The 21,920-nt window shown below is 51.2% G+C and overlaps 1 protein-coding gene across 1 annotated transcript in view; it reads left to right on the top strand.

The window, feature by feature from the left end:
* Positions 1-21,920, top strand: part of RAB11FIP4 (RAB11 family interacting protein 4) — a 116,964-nt gene that overhangs the window by 33,443 nt on the left and 61,601 nt on the right. Inside the window, exons 2-3 of the mRNA XM_043583646.1 lie at positions 8,241-8,328; positions 9,692-9,780. Coding sequence (XP_043439581.1) covers positions 8,241-8,328; positions 9,692-9,780 — 177 coding nt within the window. The remainder of the gene's footprint in view (positions 1-8,240; positions 8,329-9,691; positions 9,781-21,920) is intronic.

Here is a 21,920-nt window from a genome sequence, read left to right on the forward strand (position 1 = left end):
GTGGCTCAGTCGGTTAAGCATCCGACTCTTGATTTCAGTGCAGGTCATGATCTCACAGTTCATTAGATTGAGCCCCAAGTCAGGCTCTGCGTTGACAGCACAGGGGCTGGTATTTACTATCTTTTCCCTTGTCCATCATTGGGCTTTTCCTGTTTGTTTGTTTGTTTGTTTGTTTGTTTGTTTGTTTTACATGTCAAGTAATTTTCACTTGTGTCCTGGACAAGTTTTAAATATTATATTATGAGACTTTGAGTTCCGTTAAAATACACCAAAATGTATCAACTTGGGGGGTTTTGTTTGTTTTAAATCAGGAAATCAAGGGGTGCCTGGCTGGCTCGGTCAGAACATGCAACTCTTGATCTTGGGGTTGTGAGTTTGAAGTCCATGTCGGGTGTAGAGATTAAAATAAGTGAACTTTAAATAAGTAAATAAATGAAAAGTAAACAAATAAATCAGGAAATCAACCCAGTTAGGTTGAAGTCTCAGATCCCAACCTGCCTCCTGAGCTATGTATAGTTCCAATGTCAGTTCAGTTTTCAAAGCCTTTGAAATACTATTTGGATCCACTTCAAGTGTGTATTCGCCTGGGGCCAGACTGTTCACTGTCTACACCGCAGTTCAGTTCTCAAAGCCTTTGGTATGCTATTAGTTAGTTCCTTGTTTGTGTAGCTCAGGAGTGGGTGTGGACTTCAAACACGACTTTATGGGATCCTGTGCTTGAGCTCTTTCCTTTCTGTGATCACACCCCTCCCACTCCCAAAGGTCCCTTTTCCTGGTCCTTTGATGAGGAATCTGAGGCTTGGGGTGGCTGGGTGGCTCAGTGGGTTAAGTGTCCAACTTCAGCTTAGGTCATGATATCACGGTTCGTGGGTTCCATCCCCGGATCAGGCTCTCCGCTGTCAGCGCAGAACCCACTTCCGATCCTCTGTCTGTCTCTATCTCTGCCCCTCCTCCCTCCTCAAAAATAAATAAACATTAAAAAAAAAAAAAAAAGGTGAGAAATCTGAGGCTTTGGCCTCCCTCTGTAGTTTCATACCTCCCATGACTGGTCTGCCTCTGGGATGAAGTGGTAAGAGGAAAAAGAGAGAAATGAATCACAGGAATTTCCTCCACACACTTTGACCACAGGGACCCCTTTCCCTAGGTTCTCATTCCACGGACACAGATTTTTCTTCTCTCTGGGTTTTAGGCGCCTGCCTGGCGGCCGTTGCTGCTGTGAGCCCCAACTTTGAGACAGGGTCTTGCCTTGGGGTAGGGCAGGGAGAGGGATTTTTTTTTAAAAAAACCATAGCATTGGGGCCCCTGGGTGGCTCAGTCGGTTAAGCGGCCAGCTTCTGCTCAGGTCATGATCTGGTGGCCCGTGAGTTCGAGCCCCGCGTCGGGCTCTGTGCTGACAGCTCAGAGGCTGGAGCCTGCTTCCGATTCTGTGTCTCCCTCTCTCTCTGCCCCTCCCCTGTTCATGCTCTGTCTCTCTCTGTCTCAAAAATAAATAAACGTTAAAAAAAAAAAAACCCACAGCATTTCTTCTACTCTCTCTGTCCCCAAAGGACCCCCTTTGCCTGGCCTCTCATCAAACGGGGAGCGTTTCTTATGGAGCTCTCCCTGTTCACACCTGCTGTGCAATTCCAGGGTTTGGGCCGCCCGACTCTAGGCTGGAAAGTACGCAAAGGAAAAATAAATCCGTAGCTTACTGCCATATCCCTCTTCAAGCTTTGTGTTTATTTGTTTTTCTGTGGTTGTTTTTCCTTCAAGTTTTAATTTCCCTCCTAATTTGCCTGCTAGTATTTGCTTTTCAGATTCTTCCTATAGTTGCTTTCTGTAACCTGTCCAGTGTTTCCAGCCATAACCAGCGGAAGTGATAGAGTGGAGTGTCCTGGCTCCATCTTAACCGAAACCAGAAGGCTTCCTCGGTTTTTAATCTTGGCATTTAATTTTAAAAATTTAACTCTGTCTCCAGGCCGCATCTGGGACTACTAGTTGGAGGCGTGCTTTAGCAACGCAACGTTTCATGTGACACTTTTCCCTTTAAATATTCACATTCTTGGGCCTGGGTGGCTTAGTCAGTTAAGCAGCTCCCGACTTCGGCTCAGGTCATGATCTCACAGTTTGTGAGTTCGAGCCCTGCGTCGGGCTCTGTGCTGACAGCTCAGAGCCTGGAGCCTGCTTCGGATTCTGTGCCTCCCCCTCTCTCTACCCTTTCCCCCGCTCACGTTCTGTGTGTGTGTCTCTCTCTCTCAAAAATAAACATTAAAAAAAAATCCCAGTTCTTAAGTAAAGGTTCCCTGTACCCATCACCGTTTTCCTAGGTGAAAAGAGAGCAGAAGACAAATTTATTCACTCTCTGGTCAGAGCCCCCAAACTTGTGATGACAATAATAATAATAGCAGTTTATATTAGTAGAAATAATAATAATTATTGGCAAAGAACATGAACTTTGGAGCCAAACTGCCTATGTTCAGGTCTCAACTCTGCCTCTTACCAGCTGCGTGACTCAGCCTTTCTGAGCCTCAGTGTTCTCACCTGTGTAATGGGAACAATAATAGTCTCTGCTTCTGAGCTGCTTGTAAGGATTCAATAAATCCATATGAATGGAGTGCTCAGAGTCTGGCATAAAGGAAGAGTCACCAGGCATTTGCTTAATTAGTAATAGTAATTGCTAATACTTACTAGGCATCTCACCTGCTGACTGCCGGTTTATTTCCCTTGTTCAGATGAGGCAGCTGAGGCCTCCGAGAGGCAAATGGCTTGCTTGAGCCCGTCTGGCTGGCAGATCTGGAAATTAGGGAGGCGGGGGCGGCTGGGCACAGGCTCAGAGAGCATCTGGCTGGTGATCAATCAGACGGCGGCGGCAGTGAGGTTTTAAACATCGTCTGGTCGGAGCCAGAAGAGATGTGACCCGGGGGGAATGAATGAATGGAAAATCAGCCCAAAGAGAAAGGCAACAGAAATAGAAGGGGAAGCCTGGTAATTGAGTGGCCCCAAAATGGAAAGATCAATATTTTACTGCCAGTGAACAAGCAGTGTCTCTGGCAGCCAGCTCATGGCCCAGCCGTGCGTGGTTCAGTGAGAGCAGCTGCCCCTGCAGGCCCTGACGGGCCCAGGATGCCCTTCTCTTCCGACTAGAAGCCGAGAAGCGGCCCAGGGCAGCCTGGCCGTGGATGGTGTGCGTGTCGCACGGGGCGGGGGGCAGTGCCTGTGGCCCCGCTTCACCGCAAAGACCACACGTGGGTGGTTATTTGCTGTACTTGCTGTGTGACCTTGAGCAAGTCCTTCCCCTGCCTGGGACTTGGCTTCCCTACCTATAAAATAAAGGGCTGGGTCAACTGAATGCCCCCCCCTCCCCGGCCGAGGGGTGCATTGGTAAAATGTGGTCTAGTTCCAGGAGGGTTGAGACTCTTGGTGATCAAGGTGACTGGTCCCCAGCCGCAGCAGGTAAGGGCCCTGATGCGCAGGAAACCAGTAGACCGCAGAAGCTGATCGTCTGGGGCCAGCAGGACCTGGGTTCAAGGAAGGGTTACTGCCACGGTGACTGTCTAAACGTCTAACCTCTCCCGTCAGTCTCCTCAACTGTAGAATGGGAGGCTGTGATTGTAGCCGTTCAGGTTGTGAGGGTCAGAGATGAGAGTAAGCCGGGCCAGAGTTTAGCACACAGTTGAGCACAGAGTTGCTACAGTTGATGGCAAGCCCTCCATGAACCCAGCAGGAATTACTAATACCTCTCTGCATGAGCCCTGCCACTGTTTATTTAGAAGGTCCTTGAGCCTCCAGTTGTGGTGTTAATATAGTTGGCAGTTTTGTTATAATAATTTACAGTGGTCGCGTTTGCTTTCTAAAGGGCCGTACGGCCCGTGGCACACACTCTCCAGGGTCTCCGCTCTTTGATGAGCCCTGTGGGAGTCTCCTACGCCATAGCTCAGGGGTGATCAGGGACTTTGCGGTGGCCCTCAGGACCTCATCTGTCTGCCTGTCATCAAGCAGCCCCGCACCTCCGCTCCAGGCCGGCTTTCCCTGGAGGCGGTGGGGGTCAGGGGGGCTGGACAGCCTGGCCCCACCAATGTCTCCCAGTCCCAGGGGGTGACGGACACTTGGAATCCGAGTGCACAGCCTGCTGCTTCTCAGGTGGACCTGAGACTGGGGCTCTGCGTCGCCCATTCAACAGTCAGTGCCGATCCACCCTTGACTGCATCGGAGATAATTAGGGCATAGCTCCTGACCTTGGAGAGGATTGTGGGGGTGAGCGCGGGGAGGCTGGGAGGTACCGAACGTCCCAGACCAGCCCCAGTGTTCACAGAGTCCCTACGATGCCAGTGGGGAGAGTGGCAGGAGCGAAGGCGGCGGGATCCTGGCCAGGGTGGTGGGTGCAGGTGGCACTGGGCATTGGGATCCCCAGAAGCCACGCCCCTGCCCGATAGTCAGGCTGTCCTTGCAGTGAGGGAAGGGGACAGCTGCAATGCTGAGGAGGCTCTGGCCGGGATGGGAGCTGGCAGGAAGCCACCTTCTTCCTTCACTGGAATTCCAACGTCCTGAGAGGTACCCGGGTTGAGGGGGTCCCGGACAGACCATGTATAGGCCCTGCCCACCCGTCACCCCCAGACTGACGCCCGAGTGCAAAAAGCAGAGTCAGCTGGAATAGAGGTACGAGTGCAGGGCCACCAAGCTCAGGGAGGGAGGAGAGATGCCCGCTGCTCGCTCACTGCTCAAAGCCAGCTGGGTGCGTCCCCATGAGGCCAGGCCGCTGGCAGCGACCAGGCCTTCAGACTCCCGCCGCAGCGGCCGCCACTGGAAGCACGTCCCGTGGGCATGCAGGAAACACAGTCCTTAATGGACGGATGAATCCCCACCATGGCTTGGGCTTTGGAGCCTGCGGTGAGTGGTGTGGGCCACGAGCGTTAACAATACCGCCGGTAAGAGTAACCCCTTGCCTGCATGCTGTGTTCTAGGGTTTCCAGAGTGCTTTGATGTACCCTGCCCGCAACCCAGCCCGAAAGGAGTCTAAAGAAAGAGCTCCTCTTTGCCCCACTGTGCTTTCGACACCGAGGGTGATCACTGGGAAGAGAAGGATGGTGCCTGAAGAGAGTGCGGCAGTGTGTGCGCATGCATGCGTGTGTGTGTGTGTGTGTGTGTGTGTGACCGCGTGTGCGCTTGCCTGAGGCCCCCAGCAGGGTGCCCAGCATGTAGGAAGCGCCCAGTGAGTGAATGAAGGTTTGCGTGTGCGCTGAGGGGAGGGAGGGACTGCCACTAAGTAACAGGCTGATTTAGAAGCAGGCTTCCAGAAGAAATCTCAAGAAGCTGACTTTCAGTTGCTGGAACTATGGGTGGGGGTGGGGGAGGGGTGGGAGTGCGGGTGGGTGGAGCCTGGCGCTAATTAATTCGAAAAGAAAGTTCTTACGAAGTTGGCCGTTGCCAAAAACTAAGGAAATGTACTCGGAGCTCTCGAGTGGGAAGTCACTTGCTCTGGCTGAACACTAAATTAAGACGTCTTTACAGAGAACAATTTGGCAACTGTTGCCAAAAGCCTTTAAAATTTAGATGACTCGGGGCGCCTGGGTGGCTCCGTCAGTTAGGCAGCCGACTTCGGCTCGGGTCATGATCTCGCGGTCCGTGAGTTCGAGCCCTGCGTCGGGCTCTGTGCTGACGGCTCAGAGCCTGGAGCCTGATTCGGATTCTGTGTCTCCTTCTCTCTGACCCTCCCCCGTTCATGCTCTGTCTCGCTCTGTCTCAAAAATAAATAAATGTTAAAAAAAAAATAATAATAAATAAATAAATAAAATTTAGATGACTCATAGAACCATTCATATTCGGTTATTCAACAAATGTTTGTGAAGCTTTTAGTATATGCCAGTCATGGTGGGAGCTACCATGTATGCAGCCGTGATCGAAACAGACATGACCCGTGCCCTTAGGGAGCTTATTTCCTAGAGGGGAAGACACAAAGTAATAAAATTATCGCATAAAATATAATTACAAATTGCAGTAAGTTGTTTGAAGGAAAAGTATAGGGTGCTACAGTCTATTAGAAGGTGGACCCTAATTAGATGGGAGTGGTCAGGACAGGTTTGTCTCAGGGGGAGACATTTGATAAAGGCACAAACAGTGACCCGAAGGATGAATCAAATCAGGTGATGAATGAGGGGAAGACAAGCATTTGAGATGACATACAGCATGTGCAAAGGCCCTGAGTCAGGAAAGAGTGGTTTGCTTAAGGAGCTGACTGGAAGCCAGTGTGGCTGGAATGCGGTGAGGGATGGAAAGAGTGGGAGGAGATGGGGCTGGGGGGGCCAGATCATATAGGGCCTTGTAGACCATGTTACAGAGTTTCGATTTTATCCTACGGGTAGTGGACAATCCCTGGAAGGTTTTTACCAGGGGAGGAGGTGACAGAATCCAGTCGGAGTGGAGGATGAGCGGCAGAGAGTAGATGAATCAGGAAACTTCGGCAGCCAGGAAGGGAGATGATAATGGCTGTGACCCGTGGGACTCCATGGGTGGTGTGGAAAAAAGAAAGTGGCTTTAGGGTATGGCATTTGGGTATGGATTGCGTGCAGGTGAGAGGGAGCAGCCCCCGTAATGCTGCAGAACTGCACAATGGGCAGAAAGGGAGGGAGGACGCGGCCAGGGAGTGGGGTGTTCGAGTGAGTGACACTGGAAGTCCTCGGTGTGGTTGGGGTGGCTCAGGGCCTCGCCGGCTGAGGTGGGATGGGGGAGAAAGCAATGAGGAAGTCAAGGATCTGAAGGGCCAGGGCCTAACTGGTCATCACACAGCTGTAGAAACCCCCAAAGATGAATTGTAATGACAAAAAGCAGGAAATAACGAAAATGCCCAACCATTAGGGGTCGTTAAGTCAATTAGGGTGTATCCACTGTGCAGCATATCGTATAACCACTAACAACATGGGTGGTACCACAGGGCAGCACGAAAGGGTTTCTTTTTTTTTTTTTTTTTAATTTTTTTTAACGTGTATTTATTTTTGAGACAGAGAGAGACAGAGCATGAGCAGGGGAGGGTCAGAGAGAGGGAGACACAGAATCTGAAACAGGCTCCAGGCTCTCAACTGTCAGCACAGAGCCCGACGCGGGGCTCGAACTCCCGGACCGCGAGATCGTGACCCGAGCCGAAGTCGGCCGCTTAACCGACTGAGCCACCCAGGCGCCCCACAAAAGGGTTTCTGATTAAACTGTTAAGCAGGAGAGAACCTTCCAAACGTCAGGAATGGCTGAGTCCTTTGGGCTAAAAAAAAAAAAAAACAAAAACCCTTATTAACAGACTTTGTTTTTTAAACATTTTTTATGGAAGTATAAAGTACAAACAGAACAGAAAAGTGTGCCGGCCACAAGCAGACAGCTCAGTGGGTTTTCACTGTGTGGCCAGCATCCAGATCAATAAATAGAAACCCCCTTGGTACCTTCCCCTTCCTACAAAGTGCTTCAAATGCAGCCACTGTCTTGACCGTAATTGGTTTTGCCTTAAATCTTATTTGATCTGTAATTTAAAATTTTCCAAGAATGTAGACAAACGTGACATGATTATTTCCTCCTTGTGGACAAAAGGGAATTTGGCCAAGGGTCTCTCAGAACTACCAAAAAAAAAAAAAAAAGTGGCTCAAACCATGTGTTGTTTTTTTTTTTTAAGTTTATTTATTTTGAGAGTGGAGGAGGGGCAGAGAGACAGAGAGAGAGAGAGAGAGAGAGAGAGAGAGAGAGATTGAGAGAGAGAGAATCCCAAGCAGGCTCTGTATTGTCAGAAGGGAGCCCAACTCAGGGTTTGAACTCACGAACCATGAGATCACGATTGAGCCAAAGTCAGGCACTTCACCGGCTGAGCCACCCAGCTGCACCCAAACTATGTGTTTTAAAGGGGAAAAAAAGTGGGAAACAGCAGGGTTTGATTCATTCTCTTTTCCGGAGTTTCTGAAGTGAGCTTGTATGATTTTTGTAGGAAAGAAACCATTAAGTTAAAAAAAAAAAAATCAGAGCGTTCACTCTCCATGTGCCAGTCTTCATTGGAAGGCTCCTGGTGCTGTCTGTGGACCTCAAGAGAATCAAGTGGCCCGGCTGCCATCAGGGGGTTGGCGCTGATCCAGGGTGAGGGGTGGAGGCCTAGGAGAGGACCCTGTATCCCCTTGGCTCAGGTGACAAGCCCTCCCTCCATTCCAGCCTCCCCAGCCACCCTCACCCCAGCTCCGTGAACCCCATGGGGCATCTCTAGAGACCTCACATCTGTCCCTCCTTCTTTCTCACAGGTGGAAAAACTTGTCAAATATTTGGATCCCAACGACCTCGGGAGAATCAACTTCAAGGACTTTTGCCGAGGGGTGTTCGCCATGAAAGGTGAGGCCTTTGGGTCCTAGGGGGTCTCTCAGGATCCCGTCCAGCTGCAGAAGCTGGCCTGACTTGGGTCTCAGCTGGGATTCCTCCCCTGGGGACTGAGGAGAAGGATCCAGGCTCACCCCATGCCCACGGGACAGTCATTTCCTCCCTGCCCATCATCTGTCCTGTAGAGAAAGGTTTCTGATTGCTTTCCTTTCTCCTCCTTGAGTCCTCCTCCGGGTCACCTCCCTCCAGGATGACCCAGTTCCCGGGAAGTTTCCCAGGACACAGGACTTGCAGTTTGAAAACTAGAACAGCTGTGGGCAGACCCCGGGGCACAGTGGATGCCCATCTTCCTCCTTCTCTCCTGTACTCTTTGTTTCCTCCCCTCTCTCTTCCTTGGGACTCCTCAGTCTCTTCCTCTCTTCCCCACTCCCCTCCTTGAAGGAGCAAAATACAGTCCCTCTCTTTTCCCAATTCGAAGGCCATTGTGAGGCACCTCCAGGGATCAGAGGCCACTCATGGCCACTCTTACCACTAAACTGCTTGTCTGGAGAAAGCGGCTTGGGCCACCGGGCAGGCAGACTTGTTCAAGCCTCCCTGCTGGCTCTGAAGAGAACACAGGCCCGCGAGACTTTCCTGCCATCTGTGAAGGAAGCCATGTTTTCCTGTCAGGATGAACCTTTTTCTGTGGGGCACCTGCGGCTCTGGGAGGGTGGGAAGGAAGCAGGAATCACTTCCTTGGAGGTGAGGGCTGACAGGAAGTGAGCCGAGAGGTTGGGAGGGGCTGCACGCGGCCCCCACAAAGCCTTCCGCAGCGTGGACTGAAGGACCGCCATTGACTGGGCCTGTCACGTGCCCACGCCAGGTGCTTTGTGGGTTTGACCTCCTTTGTCTGAAAAGATATGGGGGCATTTGCTCAGGAACCGCGGAGGGAGGCCATCTGTGTGACGCAGTCTGCAGGACGCGGAGCCATGCTGAGGGTGACCCTGTCCTAGATGTCCTGGAGTTTACAGGGCCGTCGAAGGCCTCGACCGCAGGGGAGTGTGTGCATTTGGAGTGTCTGTGAACCGGGCAGGGAGTACTGTCTCGTGTCCCTTCCTCCAGAGAGGCCTCCTTGATTTCTCTTTGCCCCTGGCCTGCCCTCTGCATTTGGGAGTCTCTCTGTTGTGTGTTCTCTGTTGGGGTCAGTGCGTCTCAGCTCCACCGGCAGAGCCCGGGACCAGCCTCTCCAGGGCCTGGCGCGCCATCTCTGCCTTTGAAGGATCAGCTGGGCTCTTGGACGCTTGGGCCACCTGCCCCCCACGGCCCTTCCTGCCCTAGGCCCGTGGATCAGAAGCAAAGCTGCTGAGGTTCTGACCCTGCGCTGTCTGTCCGTCCGCAGGGTGCGAGGAGCTGCTGAAAGATGTGCTGTCCGTGGAGAGCGCAGGGACGCTGCCCTGCACGCCCGAGATCCCAGACTGTGCGGAGCAGGTAAGAAGGGGGAGGCCCGAGGCCTCCCGTGAGCGGGTGGAGGAGCCTCCCGAGACGCTGCCTTGGCCTTTATGATCTTTTTGCTTCTGCTCCACCCTGTTGGTGTCTGGGACGCCCCAGGGCCTCCCCTTTCGAGGACACTTTGGCTTCAAGTCAAGAAATAGTTTTTGGAACCTGAGCAGCCAGGCCCCTTGCGAGGGTAGGGACTGGGGGGGTCCTCACGAAGCACTCGGTTCCCCCTCTCTGGTTCCAGGGAGAAACTGAGTCAAACAGGGGAAACGACAGACTTGAGGTCAACACCAGGCAGGACTGCATTTTGTTTTTCTTCTCTCCTCTGCCCTTAACCCACGGAGCCAACTGGTCCCTGTGTGGTTTTTCCCAAACAACAAGCCCCGCCGGGTCCTCGGTCCGCCAGTTCTCCAACGCCAAGCAGGCTTCTAGCGGTTCCGTTCCGTTCCAGAGTTAGTGCAGACCCCAAGGGTCACGGACGCAGTCCCACGAGCCTGCCCCACCGTGGGGCAGCTACAGATGGGGTGCCCAGGCTGCCTGCACTTGTGCTGGCTGGGGTCCCCACAACCCCCCTCGGGTTCAGTAATTCACTGGAACGAGTCACAGAACCCAGGGACACACCGTACTGGCGACTATCCGTTTATTACAAAGGACATGACTCAGGAAGAGCCTAATGGGACAGGTGCAAAGGCAAAGCGTGGCGGGGGCCGGGGGTCGGTGAGGCGATCGCATGCCGTCTCCAGACCCACCGGCTTCCCCGCACATGTGTGCGTTCACCGATCGGAAACTCTCGGAACTTCGAAAAACTGACGTGCAGCCTGGGGTGGGGGGGATGGGCGAGCCGGATGTTCCCACCTTCTAATCACACTTGGGTCTTTCTGGTGGCCACACCCATCCCGAGGCTCTCTAGGGGCCCCGCAGTGTCACCTCCTCGGCAGGAACGCAGCCGTGTCGGGAAGGGGTTCCCTATGCGTGACTAAAGGCACTCCCGTCACTCAGGAAGTCCTGAGGGCCTGAGGAACTCTGTGCCCGAGGTGGGGCACACGCCACAGCCCTCATGGCTGTTTTCCTTTATCCGTGCCCAGCGGTGTGTTTGTTATAAAGCTTCGGAACTCTCGTTCCAAACACTTGTGGCTACACCCTACAGACAGACACAGTTTAAGATGCGTATATTGACAGGCTCCAAGGGCCCTTCTGGCTGAGACACCCCAGGGCTGGAGGACGATTCGCTCGGTTTGTCATCCAGGCCAGCTCCAATACCTTCTCTCCGCCTCTGGTTGGTGAACTCCCCCAAACAGAAGTATTTTCCAGAGCTGAAGGAGATCCAGGACCCCAGAGGTCACTTAGGCCGGGTGGTGGGGTCAGGATGGGGACTGGATGAGCGGGAGTCCACACAGAGGGCTGTATCGCCGAGGGAGGCCAGCAGAATGATATTGGAGAAGCCAACGCTCAAAGGCGGCAGAAGCCAGAGCCAGGCACGGGGTGCGGGGCCGGGGCCCCCAACACGGAAGCCAGGTGGCTGGCCTCCAGGGTGCTGTGCCCAAAATGAGGGCCCCCCAGGGATGAGTGCAGAGAGCTGGGCTCCAGGCCTGCCTTGACAGGCCCAGTGGATGTGGCGTGAATATGTATTTGAGCCCAGCTAATGGGATGTGGGCCAGGATCAGGGCAGAGGACTCCCCATGTGGGACAAACACGGAGCGTCCCCAGGGTTGGGGGCGGACCCCTCGTGGAGAGCTGAGCAGGAAGCAAGGTGAGGAGGAAGGCTGTGGGGTCACCCAGGACTGGGTCCACACCCCACTTGGGCCACTGACTGGATATGCACACCGGACAAGCCGCTCTCAATCCCTCTGCGCCTCAGTTTCCTCAGCTGTAAACAGGGCTGGGCACGCCGGTCTAAAGGACCTGAGGAAATACGAATTTTCTTATTAGCGAGTACATGAGAGCTGCCTTCCTCCCGTGCCGCGTCGTGGAGGTCAGCACGAGAACGTGGTGCTCATCAGCTTTACCCTCGGACACTGGTGTTTCGGTAGCCTGTCAAAATGGAGGCCTGCCCACGGGGAGCTGGGGGGCAGGGGGTAGCCGCGGCCAGGCCCCCCACCAGGGTCGCCAGGCGGGCCCTATCCCCGCAGCCACGGGCTGCTCGCCTGGCCCCCATGCGTGGCCGTCCACGCTTCCAGAAGAAAAGGTGGGAGACAGACACGGAAGCCCTGGGCTCCAGGAGGATGCTCTGCTTTTAAACAACACTATTTTCCAGAATAAAAAGAGGTTAGAGAAAAGCGAGAAGCACGTGCCAGTCGAACCTCAGCAGCCCCAGTACCCCTCATTTTCTCTCTCTCAGGACCTTGCCTGCGTATGTGTTTTTATTCCCCTGTGTTTAAGCCCCTCTGGGGGGATCGCTTCATGCCCTGCCTGTGGGTCTGGCTCTTTCAGGTGGCTCCGTTTGGCGGGACCCTGGGGAGGTGGAGACTGATCACTGCACACACTGCTCAGCCTTGTTCTGGAGCATCCAGTGGGGCAGCTCGGTTGACCCAGGGTCTGTTCCTTACCATGGACTCCTGAGGGCTGGGAGGTGGGAGGCAGGGGGGAACAGGTCAAAGTCCAGCCTGCTGGGCCTGTGGGCTCCTGCAGGGACAGGCTGTGAAGGCCCGGAGGCCCCGGGTCCCCGTGACGTGAATGAATCCACTTCCTGGCTCAGCCTCCTCTAATGTGCGGCTCTGGGCTCCCTTCGGCTAAAGGCCCACAGCTCCTCAGGTCGGGGGAGCAGAGGGCGCCAGCCTGGGCAGGTCTTAATCCCGTGGACCAGGCCCTCAGCACCCTGCTGTGTCCCAGCTGTCCCCTAGGGGTCAGCTTGAGACTGACAACAGCCTGGTCACTCAGGCTTCCAAAGTGCTGCCGGAGACGAAAGCGTAAGGGTGGTTTGGGGACCACGTAGGGATGACACGCTGATGGGACACCCTGGGGTGGGGACCTCTGACATCACCACTTGATGAGGGCCATCGTTAAAATGGTGAGACACTTTAGTGTTGCTGGTGGCCATAGGCACCCCGCACATGAAACTCTGGCCACTGGCTGTCACCGCCATGGCTCCCAGCCTGCTGTGCAGACTTCTGGGCCATGTGAGTCCCTCCTGGGTGGGTGCCACCTGTGCTGCATCAGTTCTGGAACTTACCGAATGTCACCCTAACTGTGTCCTCAGAGCCTGTGACACTGGGGCATCCAAAAGCGTCCCTGAGGCCTTAGTAAACCCAACGGTTGAGCGAGTTTCCCGGTGCAGGGGGATGTGAATTTGGTCAGGGGATGCTGGGTGTCCCTGGTGTCCATGGATGAGTGTCCCTGGGCTAGGGTCTTAGGAAGCACCCTGGGAATCCCTCCCAAGGCTGGCCCGCTCAGTGGGCTGGCCCTTGTCCTCTTTTCTTTACAGCCCTCCATCTATATAGCACAGGGGTCTCCGTGGGGAGAAGGCATGGGCAGGTGTGGAGAGCCCCACTGCGGGCCCGAGAGGCAAGGGGGTGGTGCCGTGGAAGCTGACCCCACAAATGCTGTGAGATCCGGGGCCCTTGGTCATTCTCCTTCGTGGGCCAATTAATAGGGAACCCCATAAAATGAATAGGGCATCGAGCCACCTGCTTCTCCTGTGAAACTGCCATCTCAGTGAATGATGTCATCAGCCAGCTGGCCCCCAAGCTGCAAAGTCATTGCTGCCGCCCCCACATCCGGCCGGCCTCGAGTCCCCTGATCCCCGCTTGCTGCCTTGTCCTTCTCCCCCTGCTGCCTACAGCTCTCTTCACCATCCCCAGCCTTTCTAGACCCTTAGCCCGGCGCCTCAGGATCTTCCCTAAGGGGCTGCTCTCTCACTCCCTTCTGGGACCCCTCATCACCGAAGGGATAAAACCAAGTCCCACCTCCTTCTCCAGCCTCGCCACCCCGAAATCGGTGACAGCCAACTCTTCCTCATTCTATGAAAAGGCGGAGTTCTCTCTTGCGTCCCAGACTTTGTATAAGTTTTGTCTTTCTCCAGGGATGTCCTCCCACCCGCTGTCCCTGGGCTAACTTCTGCTCAGCATTAAGACTTACGCTTCCTCCAGGAAGCCTCCCCTGGTTCCCTCTGCCCCCGCCTGGAGGAGGACCTGCCCTGAACTTCGTTGAGGCCCTGGGCCTTAACCTCAGCCTCCAGGGTGGCTCCAAGTCCCCTCCATAGTGACACCATTTTCACCCTGTGGTGACGGGGCTCAAGCTGACCCTGTCTCCATATCCAGCACACCCGTATTCATGCTGCATAGAATGTTCTGTAAGTATTTCTAGGATTAGAAATCTAAAAATGGAATTGCTGTATCAAAGAGTGTGCAGACCCTATTTATTTTTTATTTTTTGGCTAAATGGCACTTTCGCCCTCTCTCTCTCTCTCTCTCTCTCTCTCTCTCTCTCTCTCTCTCTCTTTAAATAGGCTCTACCCCCAACATGGAGCTCAAACTAACCACCCCAAGATCAAGAACCCCTTTGTTCTACTGACTAAGCCAGCCAGGCACCAACATTTCTTTCTTTTTTTTTTAAGAAATGCGTCCAAATTTTTCTTCTAAAAAGGCAGTAGTGATGTATCATCTGACCGGATGTGAGAGTGTCCATTTCCTCACCCCTTTGCCAACCCTGGAAGGTCTCCACCTACCTGCCAGTCTCCCCTCCACTCCTCCCTTCCCTTCTCGGCTCACCAGCCTGATGGAGGGAGACTCCCCCTTGCTTTCTTTGCATTGCCATTTATTTACTAGTGAGGTAGACCATGTGTCCTGCTCACTGGCCCTTTGGATTTCTTCTTTGGGGAGTTACCTATTCATAGTCTTTGCTCATTTTCCCTTGGGTTGTTTGTCTTTCCCTTATTGATGTATAAGACATCTAAATATATTCTGGCAATCTTTATGCATTTTGCTTGTACTTTAATCTTGGGTTTGGTGTCTTTTATTGCACAGAATTTTAAAATTCTTACGTGATCAGGGGCGCCTGGGTGGCGCAGTCGGTTGGGCGTCTGACTTCAGCCAGGTCACGATCTCGCGGTCCGTGAGTTCGAGCCCCGCGTCAGGCTCTGGGCTGATGGCTCAGAGCCTGGAGCCTGTTTCCGATTCTGTGTCTCCCTCTCTCTCTGCCCCTCCCCCATTCATGCTCTGTCTCTCTCTGTCCCAAAAATAAATAAATGTTGAAAAAAAAAAATAAATAAATAAAAAATAAAATTCTTACGTGATCATTACCAGTCCTGTTATGCCATTCACATGTTATGCCTTCTTTATCTCAAGGCTATAAACGTATCCCCCTATATATTTTTTTTCCGATACTTTTAGACAAAACGTGTTTATGCTTAGCTCTTTGATCCACCTGCAGACTATTTTTGCTTTTGATAAGGGTATAGTCATCTGGCATCATTATTTTCAAAATGTTGCCAGCTGTTCAAGCTCCTACTATCGGATAATCTCTCTTTCCCCACTCATTTGAAATTTCACCCCTTTCTTGGGGCGCCTGGGTGGCGCAGTCGGTTAAGCGTCCGACTTCAGCCAGGTCACGATCTCGCGGTCCGGGAGTTCGAGCCCCGCGTCGGGCTCTGGGCTGATGGCTCAGAGCCTGGAGCCTGTTTCCGATTCTGTGTCTCCCTCTCTCTCTCTGCCCCTCCCCCGTTCATGCTCTGTCTCTCTCTGTCCCAAAAATAAATAAATGTTGAAAAAAAATTAAAAAAAAAATTTTCACCCCTTTCTCGTATGCTGAATTTCCTTATAAACACGGATTTCCTTCTGGACTCTGGTCTGTTATATTGATCTATTTGTCTATCTATTTCTAAGCCAAAACCAGTTCAGCTACTCTCGCTTTATAGTTTGATATCTATAGAGACAGTGTCCTTCATCCTTCTTTACTTAAAAACATTTTTTTGTTATTCTTACGTATTTTCTCTTTGAGAATATTCTTTTTTGCCAAGACCTGTTAAAAATCCTGCTAGAGATTTTGTTTGAAATTTATACATCACATGAAGGGAATTGGCTTCTTTACAATATTGAATTCTCTCATCCAGGAACATAATATATCTCTTCATTTATTCTGGCTTTCTTTTACGCCAGGACTTCAGAATAGTTTTATTTCTCAAATAGATTCTGTGTGTTTCTTCGTAGGGTGACTATATTTTCGAGTCCCTATTGCTGTTATGTGTAGAATCCTTTTGCTGCAATATTTCCTAATTGGTTATGTCTGTTGTATAGGATAGCTTTTGACTTGGGGTGTTGATCTTGTCATGACAACCTTACTAAACCCCCTTATTAGCTCTAGTAGGTCACTTATATGCTATTTTCTAACCTTCACTCGATATACTCATGTAGCTATATGACTTTCCTGCATAAATTTATCTTTTTTTAATTTTTTAAATGTTTATTTATTCTTGAGAGAGAGAGAGAGGAGCCCACAAGCCCAAGTGGGGGAGGGACAGAAAGAATGGGAGACACAGAATCTGAAGCAAGCACCAGGCTCCGAGCTGTCAGCACAGAGCCCGACACGGGGCTCAAATCCATGAACCGTGAGATCATGACCTGAGCTGAAGTTGGATGCTTAATAGACGGAGCCACCCAGGTGCCCCGACTCTGTATAAATTTAAATAGCAACTTATTATTTCGTCACAAGAAGACAACCACGTTTTTTTTTTTAACCAGTTCCTCATTGTTAGCATATATGTACATATATATTAATGGAATTTGGGGGGTTAACAAAAACAGTGTAACCATCATTCTTGTAGCTAAGTGGTTCCCCATGACAGCAATCATTGCTTTAGAGTAAGTCTGAGGTTGCCATCCTGCAGTTCCTACGGGCCAAATGTAGCCGCCTGTTTTTATAAATAAAGTTTTATTGGAACACATTCATCCCTGTTTGCTCACCTCTTGCCTGTGGCTGCTTTCACATTACAGTGGCAGAGTTGGGTGGCTACCGCAAAGCCTACACTATTTCCTATCTGCCCTTTACAGAAAAAGTTTGCCAACCTTTTGGATAAATCCTGCTAAGTGGAAACTATCTTATCAAAAGGATGCACATCTTAAAATTTCTAATACAACCGCCAAATTCCTTTCCAGAAGATGTCTCATTTACTCTCCCATCAGGATTGTACCCTTTTGGAACGGGGTGTTAAAGGATTTCTAGGGGCGCCTGGGTGGCTCAGTCGGTTAAGCGTCCGACTTCAGCTCAGGTCATGATCTCGCGGTCCGCGAGTTCGAGCCCCGCATCGGGCTCTGGGCTGATGGCTCAGAGCCTAGAGCCTGTTTCCGAATCTGTGTCTCCCCCTCTCTCTGCCCCTCCCCCGTTCATGCTCTGTCTCTCTCTGTCTCAAAAATAAATAAACATTAAAAAAAAATTTTTTTTTAATAAAAAAAGGATTTCTCAAATCTTTTTGAGAGGCTGAAAAAATTAGGATTGCTCTTTTGAATTAAATATGGTTGAACTTGGGGCGCCTGGCTGGCTCAGTCAGTAGAACATGTGACTCTTGATCTCAGGATCGCAAACCCTGCAATGAGCATAGTGATTGCTTAAAAAATAAATAAAATGAAATACAGTTGAACTTCTTAAATTACATTTATTGGTCATTAGGAGTCCTTTGCTCATTAACTGCCTGCCCACATTCTTCACCCTAGTTTCTTTGGATGTATTAATATTCATTGATTTAGAAAAACTAGAAATATTAAATTTTCTTTTCTTTTTCTATTTTTTTAAATGTTTATTTATTTATTTATTTATTTATTTGAGAGAGAGAGAGAGAGAGAGAGAGAGGGAGCAAGCAGGGGAGGGACAGAGAGAGAGGGAGACACAGAATCGGAAATAGGATCCAGGCTCTGAGCTGTCAGCCCAGAGCCCGACATGGGGCTCAGACCCACAAATCATGAGATCGTGACCTGAGCCGAAGTCGGACGCTTAACCGACTGAGCCACCCAGGTGCCCCTCTTTTTCTTTTTTTTAAGTTTATTTACTTATTTTGAGAGAGACAAGGGGGGTGAGGCAGAAAGAGAGGGAGAGAGAAACCCAAGCAGGCTCCATGCTGTCAGCTTAGAGCCCCATGTCGGGCTGGAACTCAAGGAAACATGAGACCATGACCTGAGCTGAAACCGAGAGTCGGATGCTCAACCGACTGAGCCACCCAGGCGCCCCAGGTATGTTACATTTTTTGACATACATTACAAATAATTTTTCAGCTTGTCATTTGTTTTTAACTTTGTTTATGACAGCAAGTTTATAATTCTTTTATAGCCAACTCATCAATCTCTTCCGTTATGGCTTTAGCTTTTGGTGTGGTGCTTAGAAAGGCTTTCCTGCCCAAGACCGCGGAACTAGTCTATCTTATCTTTATTTTGTGTATTCGGTCTTTATATTTACAGCTTTGATCCATGAAATTAATGTTGATGTCTAGAGTGAGGTAGGGATGCACTTTCCTGTTTTCTCCTCTGCCCCTCACCCTGCCCCCTGCCCACCTCACCCCCCACCCTGGGAACCAGAAGCTCTTTCAAGGTTACGCAGCAGCCCTCCCCGATGGCAAAACAAATGGGGTTTGCTGGGCATCCAGGCTCCAGGCCTGGGCCCAAACTGGCCCTTCTGCTCATATTCAGAAGGAGCTCTGCCCAACCCCCCACCCCCCCCTCCACCCACCGTCTTGCCAGGACAGCTTTTAACAATCTGCCCTGTGCTTCCGTCTGGAACTGGCCCAGGGAGCTTATGGCCTGCAGGTCCACGCATATTGTTGCCTAACTTCATCCCTCCTAGAGCGAGTGTTCCTAAAACCACTTGTGACAATGGCACTTTTAGAGTCTAAAACCGCTTTTTCTGACAAACGGCGCTCTGATTCAGCTGTGCTGCTGGGGGTGTGGGTGGTGGTATCCTGTGTGCCGATGACTGGTGAGGCGAGAGGGTGTCTAACTCAGCGAGCTCAGTGAGGGGCCCGGCTTCGTCCTTTCTGCTGAATATGGCCACAGTATTTCTCTATGTTCGATATCTCCCTCCTCCTGAAGGAAAGAATAATCCTCTTGTCCCAAGCCTCCTAGTTTGTGTCAGAATGAAAGATCTTTGGGTCGCATCTTGGGGGAATAACTGAACTCTGATGAAAATGGAAGCGGCTGGGGCAGAAGCCGAGCAGATGCTGACGGGCCTTTCATTTGTCCCCCACGCCCCGTCCTGGTCTGCCCTGGATAGCCTGTCCCCCACCTTCTGTCCCCAACCGTCCCTGCCCTAAGAAGGCTGGGCTGAGCCAGCCACCAGCACTGGCTTCTCCCGGCAGTTGTGCATTCCACCTCCTTCCTGCTCCCCCCCTCCCCCCCCCCCCCACCTTATTGATCAAGTTCACGCTCACCTTCAGAACCTGGACTCACGGAGATAGCACCTGAGCAAACTTTGGAGCGTGGCCACTTACATCTCATCTTGAAAGGGTTTTGTTTATTACCCTGTAAGATATTAACCAATTTTGCATCTAACTTTGCGGTTTACTGTCAGCAGTATTTCTTTCACTGACTACGCACACCTGGATCTCGCCCGTTCTCCTTGAAAGCAGCTGGCTGCCCCAACATGCTGGGTCCCTCATGAATGAGTTGAGTAAATTTTTGACACAGGTAATTGTGGGAAAACACAAACACGCACAATCACATAAGGACGGATGTTAGTTCTCAGAAGCAGCCCAGTCCAAACTAGGGGTTCTCAACCCCGGCTACACATTGGATCCGTGTCGGGTGCTTTCAAAAGATACCGATGCCTAGGCCCCACCTCCCGGAGATTCTGACTTAATTCATCTGAGGAGGGGTCCTCTTGTTTATTTTTAAAAGTTCCCCAAGTAGCGTCTGGGAGGCTCAGTCGATTAAGCATCTGACTCTTGATTTCGGCTCAGGTCATGATCTCACGGTTCATGGGTTCGAGCCCCGTGTCGGGCTCTGTGCTGATGGTGCATAGCCTGCTCAAGATTCTCTCTCTCCCTCTCTCTGTTCCTTCCCTCCTTGCTTGTGCACTTTCTCTCTCTCTCAAAAAAATAAACGTTAACAAAAAAAGTTCCCCAAGTAATTCTAACGCACACCCAAAGCTGAAAAGTAAATGTCTACACCGGGAGTCCTTGAACTTTGCCACGTATTTTAATTGCCTGGGAGCTTTTAAGATTCTGGATACCCAGGCTGTCCCTCAGACCTGTCAGCCCAGAATCTCTAGGGTCTTGCCTTTTTAAAAGCTCCTCAGGGGGCACCTGGGTGGCTCAGTTGTCCAACTTTGGCTTGGGTCATGATCTTGTGGCTCGTGAGTTCGAGCCCCGTGTCAGGCTCAGTGCTGACAGCTCGGAGCCTGGAGCCTGCCTCAGATTCTTGGTCCCTCTCTCTCTGTCTCTCCGTCTCGAATAAATAAACGTTAAAAAATAAAAATAAAAAAATAAAAGCTCCCAGACGATTCCATGAAGCCGTGACCCTGTAACATGCTGGTTCATACTGTGACAATGGACACTGGAGCAGCATGTGGGTTCAAGAAATACCGGCTGCCCTTTGACTGGTGTGGGATTGCAGGGCCCTGCTCCGAGGTGGCCGCCCTCCATAGAACCGGGCTGCCCGATGCTCAGGCGCAGGGAGGGAGCATTCTTGGGGTCCAGTGAGCCATGACGCTGCTTTTCCAGAGAGAGGCCCTGCAAGGGCCCGTGGGGCCTCTGGGTCAGCCAGGCCGGGGTGTGTTCCCTGTGTCGGAGCCGAAACAGGAATCGTATTAGACGTTCCTCACCTGCAGCCCAACGTAGAAACCTTCTGAGAGCTCAGGCTCCCGCTACAGAAGCTACAAATTTACTTTTCCTCCACCGTTTTGCCTTGAAAGTTGTCAACTCCAGGAAAGACGTAAGAGTCGTGCAATTGAATACCCATTTATCCGGCTCCCGACGCTTGCTTTTTCTGTATATTTTTCGCTATATTTTTCTGTGCCTGTATATCCTTTATTTATTTGTTGGTGGACCATCTGAAAGTTCATGGCAGGGGAGCCCGGGTGGCTCAGTCGGTTAAGTGTCTGACTCTCGGTCTCAGCTCAGGACTTAATCTCAGGGTCATGAGTTCAAGCCCTGTGTTGGGCTCCATGTTGGGCTCTGTGCCGGGCACCAAGCCTACCTAAAAAAAAAAAAAAGTTAGTTGCAGGCCTTATGACACTTCATCCCTAAATACTTGACCACATTCCTAAGAGCAACGATGTCCTCTGACATAACCACAATACGGTTCTCACTTGTGAGGAGTTGAACACGGAGGCGATATATTATTTAATATAAATTCTATATTCAAGTTTTCCCAATATTTTTGGAACTTTTTTTAATTTAAAAATTTTTAATGTTTATCCGTTTTTGAGAGACAGAGTGTGAGCGGATGAGGGGCAGAGAGAGAGGGAGACACAGAATCTGAAGCAGGTTCCGGGCTCTGAGCCGTCAGCACGGAGCCTGATGCGGGGCTTGAACCACGAACTGTGAGATCATGACCTGAGCCAAAGTCGGACACTGAACCAATTGAGCCACCCAGGTGCCCCATAACTTTCCTTTTTGATCTCAGGTGCAATCTAGCATCACATGTTATATTAGTTGTCATGTCTCTTTAGTCTCCATTCATCTAGAATAGCTCACCAGCCTTTTTTTTTTTTTTTTGCACCCTTAATGACATTGACATTTTTGATGAGTTCAAGCCAGTTGTTGCAAAGAATGCACTCAATTTGTATTTGCCCATATTGATCATCTAGCCCTTTGGGGTAGTGCAATTTAAATCCAAATTAAAATGGGGGTGGAGGGGAGCCTGGATGGCCCAGTTGGTTAAGTGTCAAACTTCGGCTCAGGTCACGGTCTCACGGCTCGTGGGTTCGAGCCCCATGTCGGGCTCTTTGCTGTCAGTGCAGAGCCTGCTTTGGATCCTCTGTCCCCCTCTCTCTGCCCCTCCCCCACTCATGCTCTCTCTCTCTCTCTGTCTCAAAAATAAACATTAAGATAAAATGGGGTGGAGGGTGGGGAGTTCTACTGGGTTTGTTTTTCTGCTCCATCTACATTTAAAGTGCCCATTGTTGGTGGCTACTCAACGGGCCTCAGTATTCCCAGTGGTGAAGCAGCCAGCAAGTGGGGTGTGGGGACAGTAGGGGAGCACCGTGAGGCACCT

The sequence above is a fragment of the Prionailurus bengalensis genome, chromosome E1 (assembly GCF_016509475.1).
Source record: "Prionailurus bengalensis isolate Pbe53 chromosome E1, Fcat_Pben_1.1_paternal_pri, whole genome shotgun sequence".
NCBI classification, from domain to species: Eukaryota; Metazoa; Chordata; class Mammalia; order Carnivora; family Felidae; genus Prionailurus; species Prionailurus bengalensis.